The 14,188-nt window shown below is 44.5% G+C and overlaps 1 protein-coding gene across 5 annotated transcripts in view; it reads right to left on the reverse strand.

Annotated features, from left to right (window-relative positions):
- Positions 1–14,188, reverse strand: part of SPATA13 (spermatogenesis associated 13) — a 148,390-nt gene that overhangs the window by 33,898 nt on the left and 100,304 nt on the right. For all 5 annotated transcript variants that reach the window (XM_054058636.1, XM_054058601.1, XM_054058607.1 and 2 more), the window contains exon 2: positions 10,906–12,705. In XM_054058636.1, coding sequence (XP_053914611.1) covers positions 10,906–12,705 — 1,800 coding nt within the window. The remainder of the gene's footprint in view (positions 1–10,905; positions 12,706–14,188) is intronic.

Genomic DNA, 14,188 nt, shown 5'->3' on the forward strand with positions numbered 1-14,188 from the left:
ATTAGATGCTAAACCTGACTGCAGATATAGGTGGCACGACAGACATGTTTCCCAGACTGTGAGGAATCCTGCTCGGTCCCCATCTCCCACTCCAGCAAGATGCAGCTTCCTCACTAAGCGCTTTCCGTTTATGCACAGCTGTCTTGGATACCTTCCCCTCACTGCACTTGACAGATATTTTTAGGCAGCTCAACTCTAGGTGCCCCTTTCAGTTGTGCTGTTTAGGCTGTCAGCACAGGGTCCCCTGACCATGTCAACCAAGCTACAGTGGGAGATCTACCAGACAGCTCTCAGGCAGACAACTACACCGCGGAGCCTGAGCCCAGCCACATTGAATGTCTCCTTTGCCTGGGCACAGATTGATTTCCTAATCCAGGCACAGCAACTTCAAGGACTTCATCATGATCTCACTCAACCCAGCCTGGCACTGGTACAACCCTGCTGCAGTTGATGGCACATGACTGATGTTGGCATTCCCTGTTACTCATTAATACAAATGTAAGCAACACCAGCATCAGGTGTTTAACCACTGAAATCTTAGCTCAGCCTTTACAGCCAGATGAGAGCCAAGTTCTGCAGCTATTACACAGACTACAGTGTATATTTCATAAATACAGCACCCAAAATCGCCTTCAGAGGGAGTGCTGCCCAAGGAGCAGGAGGTCTGATCTCTACAGTACTGATAAAGTGTTGCTTATATGGATGCAACTTTTATCAGTGAAATAGCATTTTTGCTGCTAGTACCTGAAATTGCATGGTGGGATTTTTGCTGGCACAGTTACACCAATCATGAATAACACACACTTCACTCTATACCTGAACACACTTTCCATTGCAGGAAAAGCAAAACTGTAAGTCTGACCTAACACTGACCAGTCTGCTGCTGGTCAACTTGCTGCTGTTGGAGCGCTTGTGAGGGCTGACATACTGTTCCCACCACACTGGCAAAGACAAAAAATGAACCTTGGGTGAATTTTTGTTAAAGAACAAAGCCACAGCTCAATAAGCATGTTGATGCCTGTGCAGATTACCGAAGCTCCTTGCCCACTAATCAGCATTTCTACCCCTACCATAACCTATTCGGATCTTTTAAATTTTATTTTAATGTTTTAAATATATCAATACAATTAATGCTTCATAATGTATACATACAGATAAGTATGGCAGGGGAGACTTAAATCTCTAGAAAGTTATTTTCTCTTGCCACACAGGAAAGGTGGCAGGGCCTCTTTTTCTATAGGCCATATCTTATCCATTTTTTTTGAGCTTATTTTGAGCTTACTATTATTTGACCTTATATTGAAGTTTTATTTCAAAAAGCTAATTCTCATTCAAAGTCAAATACCTGCAGAGTACCTGTTATTGTTTGAATTCCACAGTCTCTACGTGGCAATCTGTTGGGAAGTCATGAGAAACCACAGGCAGGTTCCTCTTAGATATGGACCCTCAGCCTTGTTGGTCCCCAGGGGAAAGAGCATCCTCCTCCCTTTCCTCTATGGAACTGCAACACAGCGGCTATGACACACGGCCACAAGAATAGGCTGCTGCTGGGCACACACTGCCAGAGAGATGCTGCTCAATGACACTTTATAGCTGGTTTTCACTAGAACAGCTCTTCCCTTTTACCTTTTTTTTGTTCTCTTAGCTCCACGATAAATTGCATTGCTTCATGTCTCTGCACCTCTGTATTTTTGAGTTGCCTGGCTAATATACAGCATTGCAAACCATAGCTGCCTTTTTCTAATCCAGAAAACAAAGAGATAATCAAAATTTAATAATAGAATTATAGAATATCTCAAGTCGGAAGGGGCCCATGAGTATCATCAAGTCCAACTCCTAGCTAATGTCTTTACAAGAAACACATATTCATTTCCAAATGCAATTTACAAAAAAGTGTAATAAATTAACACATAATAATTCTGGCTGAGAATAAATAACAAAGAAAACATAAGGAGGCTGAGAAGTTTCAAAACATGATTACTACATATTTTCAGTGAAAACTTATGAAGGATAGAAAATATCATTTTCTGTCAATTACAAGGCTTAAAAGCAAAAATTAGAATATTCATAGGGAAAAAGTACAGCGTTTGTGCTATGACACAGGTATCTCTCTATTTTGATCACATGAGTACATATTTCTATGTGTGTTTAGGAGTCAATACAAAAATGTACAAAGCTAGCAATGACAGCTATGTGCTGGTATTGTAACTAGTGACTATTAAAAAACTGATATTAACTACCAAATGCTAGGAATTCAGTAGTACTATAAAAATTGATTTTTCAATTCATATAAGCTAGCAAAAATACAAAGGAGCAAGTGATCATGACCTAGCGGTCATAAATTATTTTATCACCTTCACTTAAAGAGTAAAAGTCCAGACAACATGTCTCCACCCAGCGACACGATAAAAACTAACCTTTGCACTTCTTCCTGTTGCTAAACAGCTGTGGGGGAGCATTAGTTGAAGTTCATTTATCATCGCTACTAACTGAGGTCAAAAGCTTGGTTTATGTTTCATGGACATGATCAATATTTTTATTTGCAAACTCTTATGAGACACAGAGGTTAAGAGACACCAGATACAGTACAGCCTCCCAGAGAAAATATATTTATTGCTTTCTTTCCAGATTTTATAAAAAGTCCTGAAGTACAATGTGAGCCCAGTGATTCCTTGTTGATCCAACAGGCTGATCATTTCCAACAATGATACCATCACAGCTATACTTACCATGGAAATCACAGAATCATAGAATCACAAGGTTGGAAAGGACCCATTGGATTATCGAGTCCAACCATTCCTAACACTCCCTAAACCATGTCCCTAAGCACTTCATCCACCCATTCCTTAAACACCTCCAGGGAAGGCGACTCGACCACCTCCCTGGGCAGCCTGTTCCAGTACTCTTACTGTGAAGAATTTTTTTCTGATATCCAACCTGAACCTCCCCTGACGGAGCTTCAGGCCATTCCCTCTTGTCCTGTCCCCTGTCACTTGGGAGAAGAGGCCAGCTCCCTCCTCTCCACAACCTCCTTTCAGGTAGTTGTAGAGAGTAATAAGGTCTCCCCTCAGCCTCCTCTTCTCCAGACTAAACAACCCCAGCTCTCTCAGCCGCTCCCTGTAAGACTTGTTCTCCAGCCCCCTCACCAGCTTTGTTGCTCTTCTCTGGACACGCTCCAGAGCCTCAACATCCTTCTTGTGGTGAGGGGTCCAGAACTGAACACAGTGTTCGAGGTGTGGTCTCACCAGTGCTGAGTACAGAGGGAGAATCACCTCCCTGGACCTGCTGGTGACCCCATTTCTGATACAAGCCAAGATGCCGTTGGCCTTCTTGGCCACCTGGGCACACTGCTGGCTCATGTTCAGTCGGCTGCTTTTACTGTAGAAGAAAGCATTCATTCAGCCCGTGCCTACATCCTCTATCACAAAATAGCCAGAATTATTAAACCAGTCCAATTCAATTACAATAAGAAATTTTTCATCTATTCTTTTTTAAGTAAAAGCGAATTGCACTGTATTCTTTTTCTCTACATCCCTCTGCCTCCTCTGTTAGTAGCACCAATTTTTTCTTTTTAAATAGCCTTTCAGAAAACCCCAAATAAATGCATTAATTATCTGTCCTTAGAATACACAGTGCTATTCAACCAGTGGTCTGCAAGATAGGAAAACAGGATCTGTGAAACAACTCCAAAAATACTGTTTAAGAACATATGCATTTACACCTATACGAACAAACAAAGCAGAAGAAATCAAAGTAATACAATCATATTCAAATTTTAACATAAGTTTTAGCTGCTTGTAAGTTATAAACATTACAGCAAGATAATCTACTTTTTCATCCCCTCCTCCCAAACTGGGTGGACCCACAGTTTAAAAATTTGCAGAGCACTGCTGCAAACGGGGACCCCCTAAAGGAATACTCCTGCACTGGACTAGCACGAACTCCTAGAACAGATGCAGGAAAAACTATGCCTTGTCAGAACGTACAATTACATTACTGTGCCCTGTAATATGGTAAAAACAATCCCCATTAGCAACACAAACTACTGTGGTAAAACAGCAATTTTGGAAGTTTTAGAAACTGCGAAAAAAATACATAATTCTGCTCTTGGGATTTTGCCACCAAAGCAATTGTGGCGTTTCAACTAACAAATATACCTATAAAATCGCATTAAAAGATCAGGCTATATAGATACAACAACAATCAAAACTTGGCATTTTTAATGCAGGTTTGCTTCATTTAATATGATCCTTGAAAGCCTCCTTATTGTAATCAACAAGCATAATGCTTTCCCTCTCAGCAACATGCCTTACCAAGATTAGCACGTTCACCTTCATAACATCCACATTTCACAGATAAGGAGCAAACACAAAGCAGTTAAGACCTGTAAGTCCCAGAGGAAGCATAGGGCAGAACTGGAAATGACAGTTGGATATCATGACTCTCAAATCTGTTCTTCAGCCTCAAGGTTTTCCTTTGTCTTGTCCTCTAATTCATTTCCAAAACTGTATCAGCTCACATTTCCGACTGGTACATGGGAGTTTGCAGGGAAACGTATTTGCTTTGCAGAAATAACCTCATCAGTCATATAAAAATGTAAGCGTGCTAAAATCAGAAAACTCCTTCCCACTGACTGATACTTGGGGGTAGCCGGGTGATGCTGTAGCACTTGTCCCTTCTTTACTTTAGCATCTGAACTGGAAGAGCAAGCACATAGTATATTATAAAGGAGTATTCATATCCTTGGCATTTTGGAAGATGTATAGGCATGAATGATTCTTAAATAAATCCCTAAGTAATTTCTAAATTGACTCAGAACATCCCAGATCAAGTAACAGGTCCTTTTATTTGGAAAAACAAGCTGCCTTTGTAATATTTGCTGGCGAACCTCAGAAGTCAGATGATAACCACAGGCTGGAAGTGGGGAACTTTATGCTAAAAGCAAGACATAAAATGCCATAGGCCTTAGCATCTCTTCACTGTCTCTCCAGGCAGAGCTCCTCTGGCTCCCCTCTCTCTCCATCCTTTCAGAGCAAAGCCTCATTGTCCCTGCCAAACCCCTAGCCCAGCCACCGGCAGGTCCCAGCAGCAGTCACTAACTCCAGTTTGCATGGGGTGGAGCTGCCTTGGGTAACTCTACGTCTGCAATTACTTCCTAGAGCGTGGAGTAAGGGTGAGGCTGCTGTGGTTGAGCCTGTAATAGGAAGAGTTGGGGCTGCTGCACTCAGTCTCCTCCAGGACCTGGCCGTTCTCCCAGCCTGCCACAGCCTCCTGCTCTGCCTCCTGGTACCATGAGCAGCCTCTGGATGCCAGAAAGGGGAAATGCAAGTGGCTCAGAGGAAATTGTACAGCTGTGTCTTCTTAATTTGGACAGTGCAGTTTGGTAGTCTCAAGATGGATTTCAGTGCTGACAACTCGACACTACGCTCAATGTAAAAAACAAATTACATGGCCAGAAGTGCTGTTCCGCTCTGAAGGGTATTATTACTCCTGATCCCAGCATGAGGAGCGTCTGGGTGTTACTGAGGTGTCAAAGAAGAGGTGCAGTAGACTCAAACGTCAGACACTCTGAAAAGGCAGAGAAACTGAAATGCAGTAAGGAAAATGAGCAGCTTGCCCAAGGCTAACGGCAGTGGAATCCATCCGAGCTCCCCCTTTCAGCACCCCTAGACACTTTTGTAGGGATGACAGTAACTAATGTATTGCTATATAATTGTCAGGAATGGGCAATTTTATTCAGCACTGCAGAGTTACTTGGTCTAAAACTTAACCTGATATAGAATTGAGATTACTATCACCACTGCTTTGTTTTCCTTATTTCAAGTAGAGGACAAAGCAACAAATGATTACAGGATGTACTGAATGGCAGACAGCTCTGCTGCAGCAATTTGAAAGAGTTTTTGCTGCAACGGGATGGCTCTCTTCTGCATCATTTCAGTGATCAGTTCTGCAGCTTGGCTTTGTAGCAATGCAGAGTGGTTTCTGGTTGAGCTCTGGCCAAGCAGTGTTGCAAGTTAGTTTTTGAGCAACTGTGAAGGGTGGAGACATTTGTAAACATAACCTGACTTGGGCAGAGCAGCAGCTCAGAGTTTAGCATAAATCTAATATCATTCAGTCTAACTGAAGTTTGCCATCAGAGATGCTATAAGAGCCTATTGCAGTGCTCTGTTGCTGTCTCCAGGCCCCGTGGTCAGCAAGACCAAAGTGCCACTGCAGTCTGGGACCTCACTCAAAATTACAAGACCCAGAGGAGTAACCCTAGTTTAAAAAGTTCCTATCTTTATTTACTTTACCTAATCACCCTTTACAGTTTAGCACACTTTCAGTTACACAGATTCATCTGATTAAGTCACATCCTAAACTGCACGTGGATGAACTAGAGGTGAATAAGTACAAAAAGAAGAGGCTGGAGAGCTGCAAACAACTAACTCCCAGCACATGTGCTCACGCCCAGACCCACAGCGCTCTGGAGCAGTAGGTAGCGAGGATGCCCATCCTTATCTCCTGGCTGCTGCACGTTCTTTGTGGGTTTTGAACATGAACACATAGAGCCACTACCCTTTCGTCCTCCACTGTAAGGACACATTTTGAAGGAAGAAATCAGGAGGATGAACATAGAATGTCCTGAGTTTGAAGGGACCCAAGAGGATCATCGAGTCCAACTTCTGTCCCTGCTTAGGAAATCACCAACATTCACATCACGTGTCTGAGGGCATTATCCAAATGCTTCTCGAATAATGTCAGGCTTGGTGCCATTATTGCTTCCCTGGGAATCCTATTCCAATGTTCCACCCCTCTCTGGGTGAAGAACCTTTTCCTAATACCCAACCTATACCTCCTGCAATGAGGTCTCTCCTCAGTCTCCTCTTCTCCAGGGTGAGCAGACCAAGTAACTTTAGCCACCCTGCATACAGCTTCCCTTCTAAACCCTTCACCAACTTTGTAGCCCTTCTCTGGACACTCTCCAGTTGCTTTAAATCCTTTTTATACTGTGGTGCCCCAAACTGCACACAGTACTCAGGGTGGAGGATGTACCTGTGCAGTGTATAGCAGGACAATCACCTCCTCCCATCAAGCTGTACTCGATGCACCCCAAGAGACGGTTGGCCCTCTTGGCTGCCAGGGTGCACTGTTGGCTCATGTTCAACTTGCCATTGACTAGAACCCCTACATCCCTTTCTGCACAGCTGCTCTGTGAGGACAGAGCTGAATCCTCTCTGTATTCCCACCCATATAGCTCTTCTTCCTTTTCTCCTCCATAAACTGTCTCTCAAGCTAAGCCATGTGTGCTTATTCAGAGCCTAAAGATCTGTACGGGAAAGATCAGCTCAACTTTGCCAACAGCTCAGTGCTGGGGGACTGCACGATGTGCATTAGTTGACCACCAAATTTTACATGGCATGAACATAACTCAATCAACAGACAGGTCTTAGAGCACTTAAAACGCAGTCTACAAACAAAATGTGACTCACCCCTAATTACAGCAGAGTTACCCCTTTGCTATAATTTATTATACATTTATAGTCACGCAGATAAGGTATTTAAGTAATAAAAAGTCTGGTGGGTTATGAAGCCAGGTGCCAGCAAGGCAACTTAAATAGCAGGTGCTCTAGGAGCTTGTGAAAGACTAGGTGAAATCTCAAATAACTTGATTTGTCTTTTTTGAAACAAATTCAAAACTGTGTTTTTGTTTAAGCAGCCTTGGTGGCTGTGCCAGTCCAAAGCAAAGGGTTCAAGTTTTTTCTATTTTCAGTGACATGGGGCTCCTCTTCAGGAACGCAAAGACGACACAGAACAGTCAAAATACAAACTTGTACTTGATCATCTCCTGATGCTATTTAAAAGCAACATACTGAATATAAATGACAGTGGCATAAAGCAGACTGGGAAGGCACAGGCTGCCACATATGAGCTTTGGTGACTCATGCCTCTGTAGCTTAAGAAGCGCTGAGGCACACATCCAGGCTGCACTTAATTAGCTCTTCCCTGGGAAGAAACCTCTGGCAGGACCAACAACTGAGAAGGACAAACACCTCCCCAGCTCCAGGCCAAATCTTACAATTTGGTGAAACCAACGAAGTGACAGAAGTGACAGGATATCAAATAAATGGATAGATGCCCTTGTGTGAAGACTGCAAAATCAGCTTTACAGTGTGGGGAAATGCAAGGTACAACGTTCTGTTTCCACATTTGGGAAAATACAGAGATGGACCAAGTTCCACAGATGACTTTTGCCATCTGATCTACTAGATGAGTGCGTAAGAGATTAAACTAGAATTGCTCCCAGCTATGGCAGTCTGTCCTGAAAGGAGAACATGTTTGAGGGCTGACTGCTTAGCACCTTGTAAGCTTCATACCGAAATAATATCTCCAAGTCAGAGAGATTTTAGTGGCTGTACTGGAATACATACTGGCTTTTACATTAAATCCTTACAGAAAAGAAGATGCATGAATGTGGAAACACTGGGGAATTGTCCATCAACGCAGTGTATTTGAAGTTCAGACAAAGTCTTAAAAATTTGGGATCCACATTGCTCAGCATTACATCTCAAATGATTGTTGAGAATGAATCAAGCACTGGACTGCCACAGGAACAACTTGCTAGGTGGATACATTTCTGTAAGGTGGAGCTGTAAGGTAGAGTTAAAAATGAATTGTAGTCAAAAGTTCAAACCCCAATGACCTCATTGTGTGAGTATGCGGCATTCATAAGAGTGCCTGCAGGCCGCACAAACTCCAATTAAAAAATAACCTGGCATAAGTATCTTTGGTGCCAAGCTACCTCCACGCTGAAGGAAGCATGCTGCAAAGGAAAAGGAAATGAGATATGAAACTCTCCAAGTAAGTGGCAGGGAGAGACCATACCACTCTCCCTGTTTTGCAGTCACTCTGAGTGTCACAGCTGTAGGGTTGCATATGGGATGGGAAGCAGGCATGGGAAAAAGAAAGGACAGAGTTTCCACCCCTTGCATAGTAAGACAGAAGTAAACTCTGTGCTGCACATCTCCTGCTTCCACTCTGCAGCTACCACCTCCAAAAGCATTGGGTTTTTTGGATCAGAAGAGAATTTGGGTGGCAACAGTTGTTCTGCCATACACAGAGAGTTCCAGCCAGTGCTTGCAACAGAGGGAGGGGACTACAGCTGCCCAAGCAGAGGAGGAGTCCATCCCCTGGCCACCATTTCCTTCACCTCCTGCAGGGCTCCATCCTACAGCAGCCGCCTGCCCACCACACAACCCCAGAGCTGCCATCAGTGCATGCTCCATATTTTAGGCAATTCAAGCAAGTATTAAAAAGCCCACAATTAACCTAAAATATGTTATAATATAGAGAGAAAGTTTAAATTGCATGCTAGATAAAAACAGAATGTGGTGTTAAAACTAAAACTGCAGTAACTTTTATCCACCCAATATACACGTTCATTTAAAACCTGTACTGGTTTGTCAGGAGCCAAGGGGAGGGACAAGATGAATTTCCTTTGGGTCACCACTAGATGGTAGATGAGTAGCATTAATTCTACTCTCATTTTATTCCGAGAAACACAACTGACATGCATCCACACTGGGGCTCTTGCCGCTTCTGGCAGTATGAACTCATCTTGCATAGGCCTTTAAGTGAGAGTTTTGGAAACGACGGATGGCTTTGGCAACTCTGTAACTTCAGAAAAGGAGTAACCTCAGAGCCCCAACATTGGGTTTATTTTTCCAGTCTTGCCATAGCTGCAAGCACTATAGTAACAAACACTTTTCTCCAGCAGAAGGACAGTATTGATAAACTCTGCAACCAATTACAGTTAGTTTGCAAAAAACATGTCAGCCTTTCAAAAGTAAGATGGCTTTGCAGATACTGTAAGACTACAGCATGAAAGGCTGAAGTTTGCACAGCTGCAGCAATTGCCTTTGTCTATCTCACATCTAAGGTCAAACTGAGGCAGCTTAAAAGATATGTTAGCTTTATTTTGAAAATGGTTTCCATATGCATACAGATCCAGAGGCATTTTTGCCCCAGTGGATTTTTCCCAATGTGTGGCAAACCTTTCTCTGCTGCCTCACCCTGAGTAGCTCAAAACTACATTACTGTACATTGCCAGAGCAGAGGTGAGCCACACAGCCTCGGAAAGGTGCAGGATACATCTGACGGCCCTTCACCAACACTGATGAATCATTGCAACTGCTCCAATGCCAACTCACACACTAGCTGAGGCAAGGGCACACGGTTAGTACGTGAACTTAGCTCAGAGATGCTGCGATAGATCTAGCGGGAATATGAAATCATGCATTAGATGCCTCTGTCTTTACCAGAACATGAGCAGCAACACTCTCAGCCCAGCAGGTAGAGTACTGCTGTTTGAAATTTGCAAGCAAATAAATAAATACCCATCTTACCCTCAACACGGCCATCCCAGTGTGGCAAAAATATCGGATACAGCTGAATGCTTAAATTTCCACATTGCTTTTTTTCAGGCCATAGTGCTTTACAAACACTACCAGCTTCTGCAAAGCTCCCAGTGCATCAACACCACTTTAAAATACTCAGATCTTTAGAGATCTTTCAGCTTGGAAGGAAATGCTGCTTAGGCTGGTAAAATCTGACAAGACCACAAGACAAGGGGGTATATCAACAGAGTGCTGCCCTTAAAAACATACAGGAATAGCTTTGCTGCCAAAACTCTTTTATACTAATGCACACAGAAAATATAATTTGACGTTAGCATCCAAAAAGAATATATTAAAGGAAATAATTGCTGTCAGCATATTTTACCAATAACAAGCTGCAACAGCCATTAGCATTCAGGTTAGTTTGCATTGTTTGCATTGTTTTGCATTAATACAGACAAAACCTGATACATTACATATATATAAACACATATATACAGCTTCTAAAGAATTTTTCTTTCTTTCTTACCTCTTCCTTTTTCTCTTCAGCACCAGAGGCTAAATTGAGGCTCAACTGAGAGTGGCTGCTTATGCCACTGTCTTCATTTCCATCATCATAATACATGGTTTGCACTGAGTCCTGGAAGCAAACAGGATTCCTGCCCAGCTTCGGCCCCGGTACTTCAGCTCTATCCTCACTCTCTGATGAGCTCAGTGACAACGTGCTGTGATGGTCTGGGCACTGGAAACCCATATTGCACTTGATCTTCTCTGCGGTGGGACTCTGAGGTTTTGGAGTAGTTGGCCTCACTGGTGGAACATGATGGTTTTCAGCTTCACATGTAAACTGCTGGGTAGCTTTTGGTTCATCCAAGTCTGAATAAAACACTTCATTGGGAAATGGACTAATGTCAGTGAGTGTGGGTGATAAGCTGCCAGAGTCTGGAATACCTGATGATGTCCTGAGGCTTTCATCTTCAGCAACAGTTACATTCATTTTAGCTTCTTTATCCTGAGCAACTGCAGGGCATTGCAGACAAGGTGTTCCCGGCAAGGAAGAGTCTGGACTAGATACTGGGGAGATGCATCTCTTTCTGTCATGATCCGTGCTGCTCGAAACCCTGCGGGAGTAGTCATCGTGCAGTCTGCTGTTTGACCTTATTCTCTGGGACTGCTCACTGGGAGAAGGTTCTGTGCTCTTCGAGCCATCTTTCTTCCACGCAACATCTGTAACATTACTGACAAGTTTCAACACTCGGTCAAAATCCTTTGCCCTGATAGGGCTCTTCCATCGCTTGGATCGCCTCTCAGGATTCCCACTGATTTTGTCTGAGTCAGCAGAATTAATACTCACGGTCCTTGTTGGCACTTCTTTTTCATTTGCAGCCTTGAGCTCAGTAAGGTTTGAGGTGGACTTCCGTTTGAATGAGCTTTTTTTCAGAAAGTTCAAGTTATCTGAACTTTTGCTTCTCCGATAAATGATCCGGTTGTTTTCAGAGTCTTTCACCAAAATTTCACAGATCTTTGGCTCTACGATGACAGGTGATGTTGGCCTAGTACAGTTGTGATGACTCTGAACTCTATCCATGTCTAGCAAGTTTATACGGCCAGCACCATAAGCCCTCCTGATGCTGCGTGAGCGATGAGTATTCCTCAGGAAAGACTCATCGCTCTCCTCTGCATCAGAGCAGTCAGAAGCTAAACCATCCACTGCATTCTGGAAATCATGTAGAGGGCCCGTATAGGAATACCTGTTAGTCTGAACCTGCATCACTGCCCCGTTTGAACCATGCTTGCCTACATCATTCTCATTTAAGATGTCTGAGCATTCCCTTGCTTGAATTCCTTGGAGAACTGAAGACTTGAGCTTCTTGAAAGATCCCATCTTTCTGATGGAAGACAAAGCATTCCATGTGGACGAGTTTCCCATCAAAACTAGAGAATGAGGCCTGTCAGAGCTGGAATTAGCCCGTTTCCGAGGGGTGGTGAAAAAGCGCATGATTTTGGAAGGGCTGAGTTTATCCTCTGGGATTTCCTCTTCGTGACTGTTGCTGGTGCTGTATCCGCCATTATGACTGACACAGTTAGTCTGGCTTGGGGGCTCTTTATTATCCATAACTATACAAGTAACAGTGGTGCCATTTCCACAACCATTGGGAAATGTTGTCATGCTCTCGACGCTGTACGCATGGAGGTGGAGGCTGGGGTAGCTCAGAGCGACACTGCTGTCTCCGTCAGCTGACCTCGCTGCCCCTTCTTCATCTGCTGCACCTCGGTTGGTATTGCTTTCACATCGACTGGGTGAGCTGACCTCCTCGGGCTGCACTGCCTGCATCAGGAAAACAAAAGCAACCGTAAGAGAAAATCCTTACAAAGTTGCCAACTAAAAGAAGCTTGAGCCCCACTCTAAGAAATACAGACACACGCAAAATTAAGGAGGATTTTTTTTTTGCCAAACATAGGTATGTTGTAGAGAAAACATTCATAACTCCCTCAAAGTATATATATAATTGCACTCATTAGCAATTTAAGAGACCAGAATAATTTCAATATGTACTTGGTTTTCTAATGCTTAATAAGCTAGTAAATTCAATATGACTACCACACCTAGTTTACACCACTAAAAATATAATCCCCACAAACAGAGAGAGAAAATGCCAACATCAATCCAGTCTTCCTCCTCCCAGAGCTCAGCACTGAGCTCCAAGACACATAGGAAGTTTTCAGCCTAAAATCCAAGCGTGCCGTCAAGTGCCACCTAATCCTCACACAGCAGGTGAAGAAGAGGAAAACATACATATTTTTTCTCACACTTGCTGCTGTCAGAAGGCTACATGACACTCAGCTGTCTTGTCTGTCCCCTATGAGTTGCAGACCTGAGAGTTACATCAAGTGCACAGAAAAGTACTTTTTCCCTTGCCAAAGAAAACAAGCTTCAGAAGTACGTAAAGGCAGTCATGACAGCACGACGGAAACTTTAATTTGGCAGTGACCAGAGGGTCTGTGACTGGGAGATGCTGCATAAGGGATCTCCCCTGAGCCAAGCGTGGGCGATGCAGCTGCGGTGCTGGGGAAGCTGAGGGACCCCGCGTGCCTCCCCTGGCTCGGGTCTCTGCCGGGCAGGCAGGTGCACTCTATACAACGCCAGAAGCCACTGGGATGCCCAGTCTGACTTTAAAAACGCAGGTCACGGCACGGTTCTCTCTGTAAAAGCCAGCGAGATCTTCACAAACCCGCCACTGCCGGAGGTGGGGGATTCACACACACACACGCGCGAAAGAAAAGAGAGAAAACGCACAGCAGGGAAAGAGGCAGCCCCGGCTCTTTCTTTGTCCCCTTCCCACCCAGGCGGCCGCGGCGGCTGAGAGCGAGCGGGGCTGGCGGCGGAGGGTCCGCAGCCGGGGAGGCAGCCGGCACGGGAACCGGCAGCTGCGGGGATGCTCCCTCACGAGGGCACCGACAGTGGAGTTTCGTGAGCCTCCGTCCCTCTGGGGATGAAAGCATTTTCTCGTGCTGCAGCGAGACGCCTGAAATCTCGCTCGTCGCTGGTTTTAATCCCCTTCATTCACAGGGTCTCGGCAGGGGCCGGGCCGGCTGCAAGGCAGGGCAGAACCGGGCAGAGCAGAGCCGAGCGGAACCGATCCAGGCAGAACCGAGCCGTGCAGAGCCTCCCCCGCCGCCGCGGCCCCCGCGCACTTGACACCCCCGCGCAGCCCTTTCCCCTCGCAAATTTCCAGGCGGACCCCCCCCAGACCATGTAACAGTAACGAGAAGCAGAAGCTGCGCACGGCAGAGAAGTTCCCGGAGAGAGC

This window comes from Cuculus canorus, chromosome 1 (genome assembly GCF_017976375.1).
Source record: "Cuculus canorus isolate bCucCan1 chromosome 1, bCucCan1.pri, whole genome shotgun sequence".
NCBI lineage: Eukaryota > Metazoa > Chordata > Aves > Cuculiformes > Cuculidae > Cuculus > Cuculus canorus.